Source organism: Leptodactylus fuscus, chromosome 6, assembly GCF_031893055.1.
Source record: "Leptodactylus fuscus isolate aLepFus1 chromosome 6, aLepFus1.hap2, whole genome shotgun sequence".
NCBI classification, from domain to species: Eukaryota; Metazoa; Chordata; class Amphibia; order Anura; family Leptodactylidae; genus Leptodactylus; species Leptodactylus fuscus.
This window is the reverse complement of record NC_134270.1, coordinates 159,829,000-159,849,967: the sequence shown is the minus strand read 5'-3', so window position 1 is coordinate 159,849,967 and position 20,968 is coordinate 159,829,000. Positions and strand designations below refer to the sequence as shown.

The 20,968-nt window shown below is 42.8% G+C and overlaps 1 protein-coding gene across 2 annotated transcripts in view; it reads left to right on the top strand.

Moving 5' to 3' along the window:
* Positions 1-20,968, top strand: part of RAP1GAP (RAP1 GTPase activating protein) — an 86,550-nt gene that overhangs the window by 37,113 nt on the left and 28,469 nt on the right. For both annotated transcript variants that reach the window (XM_075277837.1, XM_075277838.1), the window contains exon 3: positions 17,167-17,257. In XM_075277837.1, coding sequence (XP_075133938.1) covers positions 17,167-17,257 — 91 coding nt within the window. The remainder of the gene's footprint in view (positions 1-17,166; positions 17,258-20,968) is intronic.

Below are 20,968 nucleotides of genomic sequence, written 5' to 3'. Positions count from 1 at the left end.
AGCACCACTCCCATGACTCCTCACCCCAGGAGCTCACACTCTATTCTGCCTGTACACCCAGGCCCTGATTCGGCAACATTCAGCACTCCAGCTGTTGTGAAACCACAACTCCCAACATACTCCATTCACTACCTTGGGCGTTTCAAGACCAATAGAGTAAGTATGCATGCTGGGAGTTGTAGTTTTCCAACAGCTGGAGTGCTGTAATTTGCCTACCCTGGTTCTGTTAGTAATTCCAGGCTACAGTGTATCACTCCTATCAGTCATGACCCTACGAGCTCATGTCATATAGGTTGTGTAACTCATGAGATGTAATGTCACTACCTCCAAATAATGGGGTTGTCCAAAGATCAATACTTATCACATATCCCCGAGTGTCTGATCCCTGGTGGCCCCATCAGTGGACTCCCATGTTCCCCATAAATGTAGCTGTGACTGCTCATTTGTGCTGCTGCTCCGTTCAAACTATATGCGACTGATATATATAGAGTGAAACAGTGTCCTCTGCTGCCTCAATATACAGTAGCTCATAGACTTTAAATGAGCAGCAACGCACATGCGTATCCGCCACTACATTCAAACGGGGGACACGGGACTCTTGTACTCTGTGAATAAGGTATGGGCAACCTCTATAAGTTACCTAATGGAGGAATTTATTAATATTATGAGCACTGGTGGCAGATGTGCCAGAATTATTAAGAGACTTCTTGACTTGAGAGACTTATTCTGGTGCAACTTGGGAGTGCACAAAAAAGTACCTTTTTTTTGCGCCACAGAGCAATCCTGGCCTGGACTGGCACTAGTTCTATATTTCCTTAGATCTGAACTTGGGTTAGATCTCTTCAGCTGTTGGAAAAAGTAAACCCGTATAAAGTAATGTTTCACGTGACTGCACTTTGCATTTCTTCCCCTTAGTTGAATAAATTCTGACATGATGCAGCTGTGACCTTGTAGTCCCAAGTGTGCGGCCTCAGCAATTTATAAAGTACAGCAACGTAATATAGCGGCTCTAAGGTCACCCAGAAGGACATGGATAAACCTTCAATATGTATCACTATATGGAAGACTCAGATAATACTTAATTTACCTTGACAAGGGGGCAGGATTATATTTTTTATATTCTGGTACGTAGGGGGCAGTATTATAGTAGTTATATTCTTGTACATAGGAGTAGTATTATAGTAGTTATATTCTTGTACATAGGAGGTAGTATTATAGTAGTTATATTCTTGTACATTGGAGCAGTATTATAGTAGTTATATTCTTGTACATAGGCGCAGTATTATAGTAGTTATATTCTTGTACATAGGAGCAGTATTATAGTAGTTATATTCTTGTACATAGGAGCAGTATTATAGTAGTTATATCCTTGTACATAGGAGCAGTATTATAGTAGTTATATTCTTGTACATAGTAGTATTATAGTAGTTATATTCTTGTACATAGCAGGTAGTATTATAGTAGTTATATTCTTGTACATAGTAGTATTATAGTAGTTATATTCTTTAACATAGGAGTAGTATTATAGTAGTTATATTCATGTACATAGGAGACAGTATTATAGTAGTTATATCCTTGTACATAGGAGCAGTATTATAGTAGTTATATTCTTGTACATAGTAGTATTATAGTAGTTATATTCTTGTACATAGGAGCAGTATTATAGTAGTTATATTCTTGTACATAGGAGCAGTATTATAGTAGTTATATTCTTTTACATAGGAGCAGTATTATAGTAGTTATATTCTTGTACATAGTAGTATTATAGTAGTTATATGTGGCTGTTTATGTGAAAAGGGCCCACATTGTCGATATGGAGTTCTTGGTATCATTGTAACGGTTATGGTGTAACATTGTCCGAAACAGCAAAAAAATTTTTATTGAAAGCACAATTGACATATTTTTAAATAAAATTTTTGCATAAAACAAAATTGTGATTTTTTTACCCAAATATGTTTTGGACTATTTTCTCTATAATTAGTATCGACGATCTGGGTCCTTTTCACGTAAACAGCCACATATTCTTGTACATAGGAGCAGTATTATAGTAGTTATATTCTTGTACATAGGAGTAGTATTATAGTAGTTATATTCTTGTACATAGGGGTAGTATTATAGTAGTTATATTCTTGTACATAGGAGTAGTATTATAGTAGTTATATTCTTGTATATAGGAGTAGTATTATAGTAGTTATATTCTGGTACATAGGAGGTAGTATTATAGTAGTTATATTCTTGTACATAGGACGCAGTATTATAGTAGTTATATTCTTGTACATAGGAGCAGTATTATAGTAGTTATATTCTTGTACATAGGAGCAGTATTATAGTAGTTATATTCTTGTACATAGGAGTAGTATTATAGTAGTTATATTCTTGTACATAGGGGTAGTATTATAGTAGTTATATTCTTGTACATAGGGGTAGTATTATAGTAGTTATATTCTTGTACATAGGGGTAGTATTATAGTAGTTATATTCTTGTACATAGGAGGTAGTATTATAGTAGTTATATTCTTGTAACTAGGAGCAGTATTATAGTAGTTATATTCTTGTACATAGTAGTATTATAGTAGTTATATTCTTGTACATAGCAGGTAGTATTATAGTAGTTATATCCTTGTACATAGGAGCAGTATTATAGTAGTTATATTCTTGTACATAGTAGTATAATATTAGTTATATTCTTGTACATAGGAGCAGTATTATAGTAGTTATATCCTTGTACATAGGAGCAGTATTATAGTAGTTATATTCTTGTACATAGTAGTATTATAGTAGTTATATTCTTGTACATAGCAGGTAGTATTATAGTAGTTATATTCTTGTACATAGTAGTATTATAGTAGTTATATTCTTGTACATAGGAGTAGTATTATAGTAGTTATATTCATGTACATAGGAGGCAGTATTATAGTAGTTATATCCTTGTACATAGGAGCAGTATTATAGTAGTTATATTCTTGTACATAGTAGTATTATAGTAGTTATATTCTTGTACATAGGAGTAGTATTATAGTAGTTATATTCATGTACATAGGAGGCAGTATTATAGTAGTTATATCCTTGTACATAGGAGCAGTATTATAGTAGTTATATTCTTGTACATAGTAGTATTATAGTAGTTATATTCTTGTACATAGGAGTAGTATTATAGTAGTTATATTCTTGTACATAGGGGTAGTATTATAGTAGTTATATTCTTGTACATAGGAGTAGTATTATAGTAGTTATATTCTTGTATATAGGAGTAGTATTATAGTAGTTATATTCTGGTACATAGGAGGTAGTATTATAGTAGTTATATTCTTGTACATAGGACGCAGTATTATAGTAGTTATATTCTTGTACATAGGAGCAGTATTATAGTAGTTATATTCTTGTACATAGGAGTAGTATTATAGTAGTTATATTCTTGTATATAGGAGTAGTATTATAGTAGTTATATTCTGGTACATAGGAGGTAGTATTATAGTAGTTATATTCTTGTACATAGGAGGTAGTATTATAGTAGTTATATTCTTGTACATAGGAGCAGTATTATAGTAGTTATATTCTTGTACATAGGAGCAGTATTATAGTAGTTATATTCTTGTACATAGGAGCAGTATTATAGTAGTTATATTCTTGTACATAGGAGTAGTATTATAGTAGTTATATTCTTGTACATAGGGGTAGTATTATAGTAGTTATATTCTTGTACATAGGGGTAGTATTATAGTAGTTATATTCTTGTACATAGGAGGTAGTATTATAGTAGTTATATTCTTGTACATAGGAGCAGTATTATAGTAGTTATATTCTTGTACATAGGAGCAGTATTATAGTAGTTATATTCTTGTACATAGGAGCAGTATTATAATAGTTATATTCTTGTACATAGGAGTAGTATTATAGTAGTTATATTCTTGTATATAGGAGTAGTATTATAGTAGTTATATTCTGGTACATAGGAGGTAGTATTATAGTAGTTATATTCTTGTACATAGGACGCAGTATTATAGTAGTTATATTCTTGTACATAGGAGCAGTATTATAGTAGTTATATTCTTGTACATAGGAGCAGTATTATAGTAGTTATATTCTTGTACATAGGAGTAGTATTATAGTAGTTATATTCTTGTACATAGGGGTAGTATTATAGTAGTTATATTCTTGTACATAGGGGCAGTATTATAGTAGTTATATTCTTGTACATAGGAGCAGTATTATAGTAGTTATATTCTTGTACATAGGAGCAGTATTATAGTAGTTATATTCTTGTACATAGGAGTAGTATTATAGTAGTTATATTCTTGTACATAGGGGTAGTATTATAGTAGTTATATTCTTGTACATAGGGGTAGTATTATAGTAGTTATATTCTTGTACATAGGAGGTAGTATTATAGTAGTTATATTCTTGTACATAGGAGCAGTATTATAGTAGTTATATTCTTGTACATAGGAGCAGTATTATAATAGTTATATTCTTGTACATAGGAGTAGTATTATAGTAGTTATATTCTTGTATATAGGAGTAGTATTATAGTAGTTATATTCTGGTACATAGGAGGTAGTATTATAGTAGTTATATTCTTGTACATAGGACGCAGTATTATAGTAGTTATATTCTTGTACATAGGACGCAGTATTATAGTAGTTATATTCTTGTACATAGGAGCAGTATTATAGTAGTTATATTCTTGTACATAGGAGTAGTATTATAGTAGTTATATTCTTGTACATAGGGGTAGTATTATAGTAGTTATATTCTTGTACATAGGGGTAGTATTATAGTAGTTATATTCTTGTACATAGGAGGTAGTATTATAGTAGTTATATTCTTGTACATAGGAGCAGTATTATAGTAGTTATATCCTTGTACATAGGAGCAGTATTAGGGTGCATGCACACTACGTAACGCCGGGCGTGTATGAGAGCCGTACACGCCGGCATTACGGCAGACTGCCGAACACTTCCCATTCACTTCAATGGGAGCGCTTGTAACAGCGGCGTTTACGAGCGCTCCCATTGAAGTGAATGGGAAGTGTTCGGCAGTCTGCCGTAATGCTGGCGTGTACGGCTCTCATACACGCCCGGCGTTACGTAGTGTGCATGCACCCTTATAGTAGTTATATTCTTGTACATAGTAGTATTATATTAGTTATATTCTTGTACATAGGAGTAGTATTATAGTAGTTATATTCATGTACATAGGAGGCAGTATTATAGTAGTTATATCCTTGTACATAGGAGCAGTATTATAGTAGTTATATTCTTGTACATAGGAGCAGTATTATAGTAGTTATATTCTTGTACATAGGAGCAGTATTATAGTAGTTATATTCTTGTACATAGGAGGTAGTATTATAGTAGTTATATTCTTGTACATAGGAGGTAGTATTATAGTAGTTATATTCTTGTACATAAGAGCAGTATTATAGTAGTTATATTCTTGTACATAGGAGTAGTATTATAGTAGTTATATTCTTGTACATAGGAGCAGTACTATAGTAGTTATATTCTTGTACATAGGAGGTAGTATTATAGTAGTTATATTCTTGTACATAGGAGCAGTATTATAGTAGTTATATTCTTGTACATAGGAGCAGTATTATAGTAGTTATATTCTTGTACATAGGAGGCAGTAATATATATATATATATATATATATATATATATTTATGTATATGAGCAGTATGATCATCTTATGATAACGCCTCCTTTCTGAATCGAGTGTAAGACTAGACTATCACTATACTGGAGCGGCTTTGTGATGTGGTGAAGTCTCAGTATAAATTAGCAGATTTTTTCCTCCTCCTTTTAATGAACCAGAGTTATCGGGTATTACGTGCTATAAATCCACCGCTATTCCAGTAAATCGAGAATCCTTTAAGTGAATTTGATCAAATGGTCTAATTAAATGCAATAATTCCGTAGATTATGGGTCGGATAGCGAATGGGAAGATAATGACTGCACAAAAGCCAGAGCCCTATAATGACTTACATGTCCTGCTGTGTGGAGCAGCCCCTTCCATTATCACGTGATAAATTACTTCGGGACATCATAGAAAGTGGTCACTGAGAATGGAGGATGAGGATTGGGTGTATGGACCTCATGGACGTGATCAGAATGTAAGACCACCCCCATCCAGGCCAGAAATTTCTGTGACAGTCTTTTGTGTACATTGGTTATTGTACCCTATGAGATCTTTTTACTGCGTTTTCCAGTGGTTGTCTGAAAGGGTTTTTTACTAGTATATTATTCCATATTCGGTATAATAGACTAGTCTAATGTTTGTTCCCTTTAGACTGTCTGGTGAGTTAGGATGCAATATGGGTGACATCTTATTTATAGACTGTTCTGATGTTAGGGACCCAGTGTGGTAGACAGTTCTTCTACAGACTGTTCTGACGATAGTCAACAAATGTAGTAGACATATCAAGTACAGACTGCTATGATGATTTAGGCCTGGTGTGGTAGATGTCTCATAGACTGTTGTGACCACTGCAATCCAGAGAGGTTGAGATGTCCAATATAGACTGCTATGATTGCAGCCTAGTATCTTAGATGACCAGGGGCTGGTATAGTAGGTGTCTTCTATAGACTGCTGTAATTATTTAGGCCTGGCATGGTAGATGTCTCATAGACTGTTGTGATGACTGCAACCCAGAGAGGTTGAGATGTCCAATATAGACTATGATTTCAGCCTAGTATCTTAGATGTCTCTTTTATAGACTACACTAATGACCAGGGGCTGGTATAGTAGACTGCTATAGACTGCTGTAATGATTGTGGTCTGGTATGGTAGACTTCTCCTCTATAGACTGCTCTAATGATTGGGGCTCAGTATAAGAGACATCAGTGATATTCAGTGCTGATGGTTGGGATCTGGTATGGTAGATATCGCTTCTGTATACTGTTTGAAGATTGGGGCCTGCTATGGTAGATATCTTACCTAGAGACTACTCTATTGACCAGGGCCCGCTATAGTTGGTGTCTCCTCATTAGACTGTGCTGATGATTGGGACCTAGTACGGTAGACATCTTATCTGTAGACTGCTCTGGTGATTGGACCTGGTATGGTAGACATCTCCTCTATAGACTGCTCTAAAGATTGGGGCCTGGTATGGTAGACATCTTCTCTGTAGACTTCTCTGATGAGGGGCCTGGTATGGTAGACATCTCCTCTATAGACTGCTCTGATGAGGCGCTTGTTATGATAAACATCTTCTCTATAGACTGCTCTGATGATGGGCCTGGTATGGTAGACACCTCCTCTGTAGACTGCTTTGATGATTGGGGCCTGGTATGAAAGATGTCTTCTCTATAGACTGCTCTGATGAGGGGCCTGGAGTGGTAGACATCTCCTCTGTAGCCTTCTTTGATGAGGGGCCTGGTAGTGTAGACATCTCCTCTATAGACTGCTCTGATGAGGGGCTTGTTATGATAGACATCTCCTCTGTAGACTGCTGTGATGAGGGGCCGGTATGGTAGACATCTCCTCTGTAGACTGCTTTGATGAATGGGGCTCAGTTTGATAGATGTCCCTTCTATAGACTGATCTAATTTATCAGGGCTCGATACGGTAGACGTCTCTCAATTATGGGCCCCTAGTTTACTATCTTTTAGACTTCCCAGTGTCTTTCATCTGTAAATCCCTTAAGCAGATTCACACCTTGTAAAATATTCATGGGTGATACTTGTGGTGAATCCCATTAGATTCTCATTATACGGCTGTCTCTGCCTCTTACAGAAGAAATTTACACCCGGGGGCATTACACCATAAAGACCTCAGTAAAATGGTACATGTGACTGCATGATCCGGGGGTGATGTAAGCATCGGGTACATATAGATAATATATGAGCTCGGACTAAATATAGAAATGATAAGAGGTGGTAATATAATGGAGTTCTGGTTACATATAGGTGATATATGAACTGGTGATATGATGGAGCGCTACTTACATATAGATGATATATCTACCAGTGGTATGATGGCTCTGTCTACGTATAGATAATGTATGAGGCAACGATATGATAGGGCTCTGGTTACATGTAGATGATAAATAAACCAGAGATATGATGTCTACATATAGATGATATACGAGTCGGCGATATTATTGCCCTCTGAGTATATATAGATAATATATGAACCGTTGATATGATGGGGCTCTGTCTACATATAGATAATATGTGAACCAGTGATATGATGGCGTTTTGTGTACATATAAATGATATATGAACCAGTGATAAGATGGTGTTTTGTGCATACATGAACATGTGATACGATGGGGCTCTGTCTACCTATAGATTATATGTGAGCCATGATACAATGACACTCTGTCTACATATAGCTATTATATGAACTGGTAATATGATGGAACTCTAGCTACGTATAGATGATATAGGAGCCAGTGCATTGATGGGGCTCTGTCTACCTATAGAAGATATACGAGTTATGATGAAGCTCTGGCTATGTATAGATGATATGTGAGATAGGCTTGGACTGTATATGATGTGGGCTCTCGTATACACTGGGGGAGTTTGATCTTCAGTCTCAGACTCCACTTGTTCTTTTATCTTCTTCTCTTTTTTCTTGGCCTTTTTTCATCACTCAAGGAACACTGCGTCTCGTGATCGGGGAGGGGGGGCACTTAAAAGAATCTTACTTCAAACAGCTGCACTGCTCTTAACCTCCCTGCAGGAACGGCGTGTGATTGCTGAATATTGGGCAGCCAAGGGTTAAGCGTGAGCGGATCGTTCCTTTCTTCTGGAAATAACATGGTGTCTGCTTTATCCTGAAAAGCGCGGCACACTCAGCGCATCGTATCCATGGCCTTGAGCTCGGGTCAATGTTATGATGAGGCCATTGCCAATTGTAGGGTAAATGTGGCCATAGAAATGCTGATGGATCCCCGGTCACCACTGTACGGCCTAAACGTCTAAAGAGACTGTACGGCCTTAATGTCTAAAGAGACTGTACGGCCTAAACGTCTAAAGGGACTGTACGGCCTAAATGTCTAAAGAGACTGTACGGCCTAAACGTCTAAAGGGACTGTACGGCCTAAACGTCTAAAGAGACTGTACGACCTAAACGTCTAAAGAGACTGTACGGCCTAAATGTCTAAAGGGACTGTACGGCCTAAATGTATAAAGAGACTGTACGGCCTAAATGTCTAAAGGGACTGTACGGCCTAAATGTCTAAAGGGACTGTACGGCCTAAATGTCTAAAGAGACTGTACGGCCTAAACGTCTAAAGGGACTGTACGGCCTAAACGTCTAAAGAGACTGTACGGCCTAAACGTCTAAAGGGACTGTATGGCCTAAATGTCTAAAGGGACTGTACGGCCTAAATGTCTAAAGGGACTGTACGGCCTAAACGTCTAAAGGGACTGTACGGCCTAAATGTCTAAAGGGACTGTACGGCCTAAATGTCTAAAGGGACTGTACGGCCTAAATGTCTAAAGGGACTGTACGGCCTAAACGTCTAAAGGGACTGTACGGCCTAAACGTCTAAAGGGACTGTACGGCCTAAACGTCTAAAGGGACTGTACGGCCTAAACGTCTAAAGAGACTGTACGGCCTAAACGTCTAAAGAGACTGTACGGCCTAAACGTCTAAAGAGACTGTACGGCCTAAACGTCTAAAGAGACTGTACGGCCTAAACGTCTAAAGAGACTGTACGGCCTAAACGTCTAAAGAGACTGTACGGCCTAAACGTCTAAAGAGACTGTACGGCCTAAACGTCTAAAGAGACTGTACGGCCTAAACGTCTAAAGAGACTGTACGGCCTAAACGTCTAAAGAGACTGTACGGCCTAAATGTATAAAGAGACCCTATGACTCAGGGCCCCTCAGAGAAGCAAAGACTTTTCATCTTACAGTACATAGAACCTGCACAACCTGAGGGGACTGAGACGTATTGGTGTCTTACACTTTGTAAGCTTCCTCTCTGACAGGTTATACAGGGGTCACAGACAACAATTTTTGGACTCTCCAAGAAACAAGACTGTCCAAGGTTTACTTCCACCTCCAGATATGTGAGTGCACCCTGGTTACAAGTCCTTTGTACCCCCAGATATGTGAGTGCACCCTGGTTACAAGTCCTCTGTACCCCAGATATGTGAGTGCACCCTGGTTACAAGTCCTCTGTACCCCAGATATGTGTGCGCACCCTGGTTACAAGTCCTCTGTACCCCCAGATATGTGAGTGCACCCTGGTTACAAGTCCTTTGTACCCCCAGATATGTGAGTGCACCCTGGTTACAAGTCCTTTGTACCCCCAGATATGTGAGTGCACCCTGGTTACAAGTCCTTTGTACCCCCAGACATGTGTGCGCACCCTGGTTACAAGTCCTCTGTACCCCAGACATGTGTGCACACCCTGGTTACAAGTCCTCTGTACCCCAGATATGTGAGTGCACCCTGGTTACAAGTCCTCTGTACCCCAGATATGTGTGCGCACCCTGGTTACAAGTCCTTTGTACCCCCAGATATGTGAGTGCACCCTGGTTACAAGTCCTTTGTACCCCCAGATATGTGAGTGCACCCTGGTTACAAGTCCTCTGTACCCCCAGATATATGAGTGCACCCTGGTTACAAGTCCTTTGTACCCCCAGATACAGTGCCTACAAGTAGTATTCAACCCCCTGCAGATTTAGCAGGTTTGATAAGATGCAAATAAGTTAGAGCCTTCAAACTTCAAACAAGAGCAGGATTTATTAACAGATGCATAAATCTTACAAACCAAAAAGTTATGTTGCTCAGTTAAATTTTAATAAATTTTAAACATAAAAGTGTGGGTCAATTATTATTCAACCCCTAGGTTTAATATTTTGTGGAATAACCCTTGTTTGCAATTACAGCTAATAATCGTCTTTTATAAGACCTGATCAGGCCGGCACAGGTCTCTGGAGTTATCTTGGCCCACTCCTCCATGCAGATCTTCTCCAAGTTATCTAGGTTCTTTGGGTGTCTCATGTGGACTTTAATCTTGAGCTCCTTCCACAAGTTTTCAATTGGGTTAAGGTCAGGAGACTGACTAGGCCACTGCAACACCTTGATTTTTTCCCTCTTGAACCAGGCCTTGGTTTTCTTGGCTGTGTGCTTTCGGTCGTTGTCTTGTTGGAAGATGAAATGACGACCCATCTTAAGATCCTTGATGGAGGAGCGGAGGTTCTTGGCCAAAATCTCCAGGTAGGCCGTGCTATCCATCTTCCCATGGATGCGGACCAGATGGCCAGGCCCCTTGGCTGAGAAGCAGCCCCACAGCATGATGCTGCCACCACCATGCTTGACTGTAGGGATGGTATTCTTGGGGTCGTATGCAGTGCCATCCAGTCTCCAAATGTCACGTGTGTGGTTGGCACCAAAGATCTCGATCTTGGTCTCATCAGACCAGAGAACCTTGAACCAGTCTGTCTCAGAGTCCTCCAAGTGATCATGAACAAACTGTAGACGAGCCTTGACATGACGCTTTGAAAGTAAAGGTACCTTACGGGCTCGTCTGGAACGGAGACCATTGCGGTGGAGTACGTTACTTATGGTATTGACTGAAACCAATGTCCCCACTGCCATGAGATCTTCCCGGAGCTCCTTCCTTGTTGTCGTTGGGTTAGCCTTGACTCTTCGGACAAGCCTGGCCTCGGCACGGGAGGAAACTTTCAAAGGCTGTCCAGGCCGTGGAAGGCTAACAGTAGTTCCATAAGCCTTCCACTTCCGGATGATGCTCCCAACAGTGGAGACAGGTAGGCCCAACTCCTTGGAAAGGGTTTTGTACCCCTTGCCAGCCTTGTGACCCTCCACGATCTTGTCTCTGATGGCCTTGGAATGCTCCTTTGTCTTTCCCATGTTGACCATGTATGAGTGCTGTTCACAAGTTTGGGGAGGGTTTTAAATAGTCAGAAAAGGCTGGAAAAAGAGATAATTAATCCAAACATGTGAAGCTCATTGTTCTTTGTGCCTGAACTACTTCTTAATACTTTAGGGGAACCAAACAGAATTCTGGTGGTTTGAAGGGTTGAATAATAAATGACCCTCTGAATAAACTTTTCACAATTTTAAAAAAAAGTAAACAAAGAAATAACATTCTTTTTTGCTGCAGTGCATTTCACACTTCCAGGCTGATCTACAGTCCAAATGTCACAATGCCAAGTTAATTCCGAATGTGTAAACCTGCTAAATCTGCAGGGGGTTGAATACTACTTGTAGGCACTGTATATGAGTGCACCCTGGTTATAAGTCCTCTGTACCCCAGATATGTGAGTGCACCCTGGTTATAAGTCCTCTGTACCCCAGATATGTGAGTGCACCCTGGTTACAAGTCCTTTGTACCCCAGATATGTGAGTGCACCCTGGTTACAAGTCCTTTGTACCCCAGATATGTGAGTGCACCCTGGTTACAAGTCCTCTGTACCCCAGATATGTGAGTGCACCCTGGTTACAAGTCCTCTGTACCCCAGATATGTGAGTGCACTCTGGTTACAAGTCCTTTGTACCCCCAGATATGTGAGTGCACCCTGGTTACAAGTCCTCTGTACCCCAGATATGTGAGTGCACCCTGGTTACAAGTCCTCTGTACCCCTGGCTGGCACGGCTGGGCTTGTTGGCATGGCTTCCTTGCAGTGAAGTCTCCCTGGTGCCCTTGCTGCTTGTCCCACTCCTCAGGGACGCTAACACTTTAGCAAAACAAGCAAGTGGAAAACAAGGTGCTGAGCGTAGGTGTGATATAATGCGCAGCAGCCACGGGCTGGGAGGTTGGCAGAGGAGCCCAGGTCAGTACAATATTATTTATTGATGGCAGATGTTGCATCCTGTCTCATGGTCGGAGCATCAGCTCTGGGGGACAAGAACTGTCCTGACTGTCTATATTGTTAGGTGGTACTTGTTCCCAAAATCCACTGACCTCTGCCAGTCCGTCATAGAGATCTGTGTATTATATTTGGGTGTGACATTTCAGTAATAGAGAGGCGTAACAGATGTTTGTGTGGTCGGAGAATTTGGTATCGCTGACATGGACACCATGTTGCTCTTTACTTACACTTACTAAATATACCACAATAGTTCTGATAACTTTAAGAATCATCCTCTATGTAGCACAGTGAACTTTACGGGCTAGTTCACATGGAGTTTTTTGGTAGTGGATTTTGATGCAGAATCTGCCTCAAAATCTGCTGCCAAAAATGGCTCCCATTGACTTCAATGGGAGCCACTCGCTTCTTTTTTCCACGGAAAAAAGAAGCAACATGCCCTATCTTGCTGTGGATTCCGCGGCTTGAGACGCGCTCCAGTGTACGCCCATTCATTCGGGCCTACACAGGAGTGGGATACCGTGATGGAATACCGATGCTGCTTCGCAATCCGTCTCAGCGAGCGGCGCGTAATGTTCGCACGGCGGACCACGACCTTTTCCTCCATGTAAACCTATCCTAGAGTCAGGGCACGCTGGGTGTAGTAGTTTCACCTCTGATTTTAAGGGGGACATGTTTCCGCTGTCACATCTATGGTTTGTCTCCATACCTAATACTCAGGGCTGTGCAGGTGGCGTCAAAGTCGAGCCCAATTTTGGATGTTACAGCCGAAAAATATTTACAAACACTAGCTTCAAAATAAAATATGTTTTTATTATCTTCTACAATGATTATTATTCTATAATGAATTTGATTGTATAGTTTATATAGCCAGAGTCGGTGCTTTGGCCTACAGGCTCTACATCGCTGCTGATACCGCATAACCCATAGTCCAGAGGTCAGCAACCTTCAGCTCTCCAGCCATTGTGAAACTACAAGTCCCAGCATATATTCTATCTCTGCTGTTCTTGGAGTGTCCATAGAAGTGAATGGAGTAGTATTAGCAGGAGCGCCATATGTTGCTGACCCCTGCCACTTCATTGTTTCACCATGTGACGTAGTTTAGATGGCTGCGTATTCCTGCACTGTCCTAACGCTTGCACTAGATGGCACCCTGCGGACGTCAATGCCATGAGACAGAACTTCATACCTGGTATAACCTTCTGTATTACAGGAGGGTTAGTGGGTTATCTAACAGACTGCGGACCTTGCTCTGTCATGTGTCTAGATGACTCTCACTGTTATATCTATGGCCTGTAGCTCCCCTCAGATATGTAGGGTGGTTCCTCTTACTCCATCTTTTACCCCCTTTCTGGTGCTATATTCCTAGGCCTCCCAGCGCCCTCAGAAACCCATCATGCCCCCCTGCGTCCTCTGACTTTACGAGGTGTCTGGTTGGCTGCATTGTCCCCCTCCCCAATACCTGCTCTCATTGTCCGCTCTCAGTACAGCACCATCTGCAATCTGCTCATTAAACTTCATTAGCAGCGAGACTGGAATACTAACACATTGTAAGGGCAGACACGCTGCAAATTTGATGGAGAAATGAAAATAAGTTCCATTCATATGAAAGGGCTGGAGCGTAGTTATAGGGGGTGCAGAGGATACTGGACTGTGGAGGCTGAAGGGGCCCAAAGGCCTCATTATAACATAATAATACCAGTATTAAATATAGCACAGGGTAAGTGGGGACCCTGTTACAGATTTCGCGTTGGGATCAGGAGCCTCTAGTCACACCTATGTGAATGGCGTTGTTTTAATGGGAAACACATGGATTTTTACATCAGATGAATGGAACAGTTGCAACAAACCATGTGAAAAATACCGTAATGCTCTCAGGCCCCGGGCACACGGCCGTCGTTATTTTCTGTATATTGTCCACAATTAAACTGACCCATTCATTTCTATGGCCCTAAACTCATGTCTGTAGTTTTTATAGATGGGTGTCTGGGGCCGCAAAATATGGAGCAGGTCCTATTCTTGTCTGTATTCGCCGCACAGATACAAGTGTAGGGGATCATGTAAGTCTGAGATTGTGAATGATATACTGATGTAACGCGGATATGTTTCTTTGCAGTTCAGTATTTGCAGACAGTAACAACACAAGGTTTTTTGGTCCGGTACCTGAGGCGGAGGCACTCCGCTCCGGATTAGGCCCAAATGAATGGGCCTAGTTGCATGTCCGTTCTTTTTTCTGGGAGCCGGAACAAAGAACAGACCGGCTCCAATTGATTTCAATGGGAGCCATCTTTTTGGTCAGGATTTTAAGGCGGATATGGCCTCAAAATCCTGACCAAAACACCCCGTGTGAATTCAGCCTTACAGTCGTGTGCATTTAGCCTCACGTCAGGTTTCTTGCAGAGCTGCCAAGGATATCAGGCAGAGATTACTTCTACACCCCTAGACTATTATTTTATTTGGCATACCTGGGCCCTACAAGCCCCTCTACTACATGAGAGACTAGACTTCTAGAAATGGCATAAGATGTCTTAGGGCTCTGGTACAGATTTTGCACATATTGACGTTATGCCTTGTCTTGTGAGCCCTTTTAGCTTATGCTAGGTTCACACTAGTGTAACATCTCCATTGTTTAGGGCAGTGGGAGAGGTGGATCACTAAAACAGCGGTAACACATGGCGTCCCACAGACCCCATTGACTAAAATGGGGCTTGTCGGGTGTCCGTCATTTATAAACTCAAACCAGCAGAGCATGTGAACGTATCCTTAGGCCTCCTGTACGCAAGGTGACTGTGGGCAGTGTACAGGTCAGTAAAAACAGCATGGATGACATACAGATTGGTATCCATGTGTCATCTGGGCTTTCCACTGACCCATTCATGGAATTGAATGGACAGAGCTGCAAATACAGACAAGTATAGGACCCCTTCCATATTTTGCGGCTCTTGCCTGGACACACAGCCACAAGAACTACAGCAGTGTGTATGGGACTATAGAAATTAATGGGATCATATTTTGGTCTGCAATTGCAAATAAAAGGTTTGGCCATGTGCAGGAGGCCTTAGGGAGATGGTGGCATGTGGGCAGATCCTCTAGGACAATATAACCCTAAAGTGAGCTTTATAAATTTGGATGGACAGGGGCAGCTATTCGAGACCTACGTTGGGGCTTGTCTGTGGTGTGTGACTGATACTTATATTTGGACAGGCAAGAACAGTGGGTGACAAACCTTATTGGGTAGTTGCTAATGCCCACACTTGGTCTGGTGGTAGATTCTAGTTCAGCGATTGATGCCACGTTGGCTCGGGCATCCCTACCATAAGCCCTCTTCCCTTTACTCTTCTGCTCATCACTTTATAGGCCATTATATCGCCTAAGAACGGGTGCTGTGTGCTGCCAGCAAGGCTCCTGACAATATTTGCCATTGAAGACCTTCCTGTAATGAGCCTGGGCAGGAAATGTGCAGCCTCCAGCCTGAATGTAGCAGAGCTCAGCGTGTACGTTCTTGCACACTGCCTCTTACTTTGCATGTGGAGGTTTATTTACAAAAGGAATGAATATCCGGGAAAAGGTAAATACACAAATGAGCAGCTGAATCTGCGGCCAAAAGACGGAGGCCTCCAACTATAGAGACTGCGAGAGAGAGTGGGGGCGACTGCAGACTCTGTCATATAAGAGTGCAGCCTCAATCACACGAGAGACAGAGGGGGTTGCATGCAACTTCCAACATGAGTGCAGGGCACCTAAGGCCTCATCGTATAAAAATATACAGGGTGCATGCAGTATCTATGACATAAGAGAGCACATCTACAGCCTCCATCACATGACAGCTGTGGACACAGTACATGAGAGAGAATCTGGCCTCCATCACATGAGAGCGCATGGGGTGCATACAGAGAGAGACCAGGCTGTATGTTAGTATGATGCAGCCTCCTGGGTGCCTGTGCTGTGACCTTACATTATATGGAGAAGGAGGCTGGGCACGTTCTACCTTTTAGGGGCCACATACTTCTAGTGCTGTGTCTCGAGCAGGTTGCTGTTGGCTCAGGTGTGGGGCCTGTAATCTAATCTCAGGTAACATTTCCTGCCAGCTACATTTTACAAGAGCGAGCAGGATGTCCGCATCCTGGTTCTGCAGCATGTTCCCCAATCCAGGGTTAACCCTACATGTGCCGCAACGGTTCCTCATCATTACTGTTCCGATGTGAATATAAAGAGCTGCTAGACTTTTGGGGAGTTTCTCCTTTCTTGCAGACCTCTGATCCTACAATTGCAATACAGTGATATAAATCATCAGCTCTGTGGGGGAGGGACATAATGACATCACCGTTCCATCGTATGATCTCATATTCTGCTTTCCTTCCTTCAATTCCAGGTGTCATGATGAGCAGAGTCAGCTCATTTCTTACACCTTAGATCTATCCAGAGCCAACTCCACCCCCCTTGAAAGTGCTCACAAATTTAAGGTAAGAGAACCCTGCATGCTGCCCCCTAGACAGTATTGCATGCTGGCTGTCTTGAGTTGTACTGTGCACTTTCCCTGCTGAGCACGTGCTGCCTCTTTAACAATGCTAACAGCGAAAACTCTCCTACTAACCAGCAACTAAACACAACGTCAAAAAGTACAATTGCATCAAAAAGGACAATGGTGATTTCTATAGTAGCCATTCAGATTCTAGGCTGGCAACCACAAGAAATACATTAAAGCAGTGACCTTGGCCTTGTCCTGCACTGTAGACAGTGGTGCTTCTGCCCCTGTACTGTAATGCTCAGCTTCTGCCCTGTACCATGCTCAGCCTCTGTCCCTGTACTGTAATGCTCAGCCTCTGTCCCTGTACTGTAATGCTCGGCCTCTGTCCCTGTACTGTAATGCTCAGCCTCTGTCCCTGTACTGTAATGCTCAGCCTCTGCCCCTGTACTGTAATGCTCAGCCTCTGCCCCTGTACTGTAATGCTCAGCCTCTGTCCCTGTACTGTAATGCTCAGCTTCTGCCCCTGTACTGTAATGCTCAGCCTCTGTCCCTGTACTGTAATGCTCAGCCTCTGCCCTGTACTGTAATGCTCAGCCTCTGTCCCTGTACTATAATGCTCAGCCTCTGCCCCTGTACTGTAATGCTCTGCCCCTGTACTGTAATGCTCAGCCTCTGTCCCTGTACTGTAATGCTCAGCCTCTGCCCCTGTACTGTAATGCTCTGCCCCTGTACTGTAATGCTCAGCCTCTGTCCCTGTACTGTAATGCTCAGCCTCTGCCCTGTACTGTAATGCTCAGCCTCTGTCCCTGTACTATAATGCTCGGCCTCTGCCCTGTACTGTAATGCTCAGCCTCTGCCCTGTACTGTAATGCTCAGCCTCTGTCCCTGTACTATAATGCTCAGCCTCTGCCCTGTACTGTAATGCTCAGCCTCTGCCCCTGTACTGTAATGCTCAGTCTCTGCCCTGTACTGTAATGCTCAGCCTCTGCCCTGTACTGTAATGCTCACATTCTGCCCCGTACTGTAATGCTCAGCCTCTGCCCTGTACTGTAATGCTCAGCCTCTACCCCGTACTGTAATGCTCAGCTTCTGCCCTGTACTGTAATGCTCAGCCTCTGCCCTGTACTGTAATGCTCAGCCTCTACCCCGTACTGTAATGCTCAGCTTCTGCCCCGTACTGTAATGCTCAGCTTCTGCCCCTGTACTGTAATGCTCAGCCTCTGCCCCTGTACTGTAATGCTCAGCCTCTACCCCGTACTGTAATGCTCAGCTTCTTCCCCTGTACTGTAATGCTCAGCCTCTGCTCCTGTACTGTAATGCTCAGCCTCTGCCCTGTACTGTAATGCTCAGTCTCTGTCCCTGTACTGTAATGCTCAACTTCTGCTATACTTTTTGGACTTAGGCTCTGCCTTGTTGTGTAATATGGGACTCAGCCACTATCATTGCTCTGTAACATGGGGCTTAGCCTATGTTCTACACTGTGGAGCCCAGTTTCTGTCATGTCCCTGTTCTGTGGAGCTCACGACGTAATTTGGGGCTCGACTTCTGCTACCATTCTGTAGTGTGGGGCTTAGCCTTTTCCCCTGTAATGTAATGTGGGGCTCGGCTTCTGCCCTGTGCTGTAATGTGGGGCTCGGTCTGTGTCTTGCACTGTAATGTAGGACTCACTTCCATCACTGCGCAGTACAATGGGGTCTATGTCCTGCGCTGTAGTGTGGTGTTTCGGCCTAGGTTCTGCATTGTGGAGCTTGGTGCTGTAATTTAGGTCTTGGCCTGTGCTACCATGCTATAGTGTGGGGCTTGTCCTCTGCTCTCAATGGCAGTGGTAATGGAGAACAAGATCCGTGGCTGACAACACAAGGAGTTGTGTCTCTGCCAACCATCAAGTACCTGAGAGCCCTTCAAACATCAAGTCTCCCAATAAATATCAGTCTCAGTGTCACCCTCACTTATAGTGTGAATTCGGTATGGAAGATTATGGAAAGGTGTGAATGTACCCTAATAGTGACCATATTGTTTGTCACATAGCTTTCCCAACTGAGAAACAGCAAGAACACAGAGTATCCTTGTGGAATCTGTTATGGTGGACATATTGGTAACTGGGAAATACGGGATGTGGGAATTTTTCCATTTAGATGAAGCAGTTTGGGTCAGGGGATGATGAGAAGTGCAGCAGTGACAATGACAGGTGCTGGGGGGGGGGGTTGTTATTCTGGGGGAGGGGGATAGAAATGGAACAGTTTCTAAATTCAGTTTAGTTTTCATTTTACCGCCTCATAAACGCAGTGCGACAACCGTGGATCTGACTCTGGTCTGCAGCGGATCCGTCTCGTCATTTCTCAAATTGTGTAGGTGATTCATTGAATCTGATCGCCCCTGGCCCTCCTTATACTTTGACCTCTGTAGTAATTTCTAGAAGAGACTCCACAACAGGAGTGCTATCCAGGCAATGGTACCCCACAGCCCCGATGTGACCTTTATATGGAGGATAACTAGAACTCACCTCAATCACTGAGTACGCCTGTCCAGATCCCCTACAGAGTACGGGAGCAGCACTGCCAAAATGGCTGCATGTGTAGCGCACACAGAAGCTTCGTAAAGCCTGTGCTACCCTTGTTCTGTGTCCTTTGCGCCCCATTTATGCTGAAGCAAGATGAATGGGATGCTGTGTGGTCACCGCTTGGGGACGCGTCACCTAACACTGGACATCTCTAACCCACTACCCCTCATCCCCCTTTGGTGCTGGTTCACTCTGTCCCAAATCTCCCATCTCCAACTGCTGCTCACCCATTGTGTCCCCATGTCCAACCGATGCTGGCCCACTGTACCTCATCCTTCTCTGGTGCTGGCCCATTATCACCCCCAACCTCCCATATCCAGTCGGTGCTGGCCTACTCTCCTCTCCTACTGGTGGTTGCCCATTACGCCCATCCTACCCTGGTGGTGGACTGCTCTGGTACACTATTACCCATCCCTCTGTGGTTTTGGTGCTGACTTCATCATCTCAGACTGGTGCCGATCTTCTCTGGCATACATCTCAGATTGGTGCTGGTCCTCTCTATTCTACATCTCAGACTAGCGCTGGTCCTCTCTGGCCTACATCTCAGACTGTTGCTGGTCCTCTCTATTCTACATCTCAGACTGGTGCTGGTCCTCTCTGGCTACATCTCAGACTGGTGCTGTCCTCTTTACTCCACATCTCAGACTGGTGCTGGTCCTCTCTATTCTACATCTCAGACTAGTGCTGGTCCTCTCTGGCTACATCTCAGACTAGTGCTGGTCCTCTCTGGCTACATCTCAAACTAGTGCTGGTCCTCTCTGGCTACATCTCAGACTAGTGCTGGTCCTCTCTGGCTACATCTCAGACTGGTGCTGGTCCTCTTTACTCCACATCTCAGACTGGTTCTGGTCCTCTCTATTCTACATCTCAGACTGGTGCGGGCTCTCTCTGGCCTACATCTCAGACTGGTGCGGGCTCTCTCTGGCCTACATCTCAGACTGGTGCGGGCTCTCTCTGGCCTACATCTCAGACTGATGCTGATCCATTCTTCCCCTTTCTTCTCTGGTGCTGGCCCATTACCTCCCTCCTCACCTACAGCTGACCCACTTTACCCTCCATTTCCAACTAGTCCTGGCTCACTCTTCCCCGGTGCTGCCCTGTTACCCCCATCTTCACATTGGTGCTGCCCCCCCGTGTGTATACGAT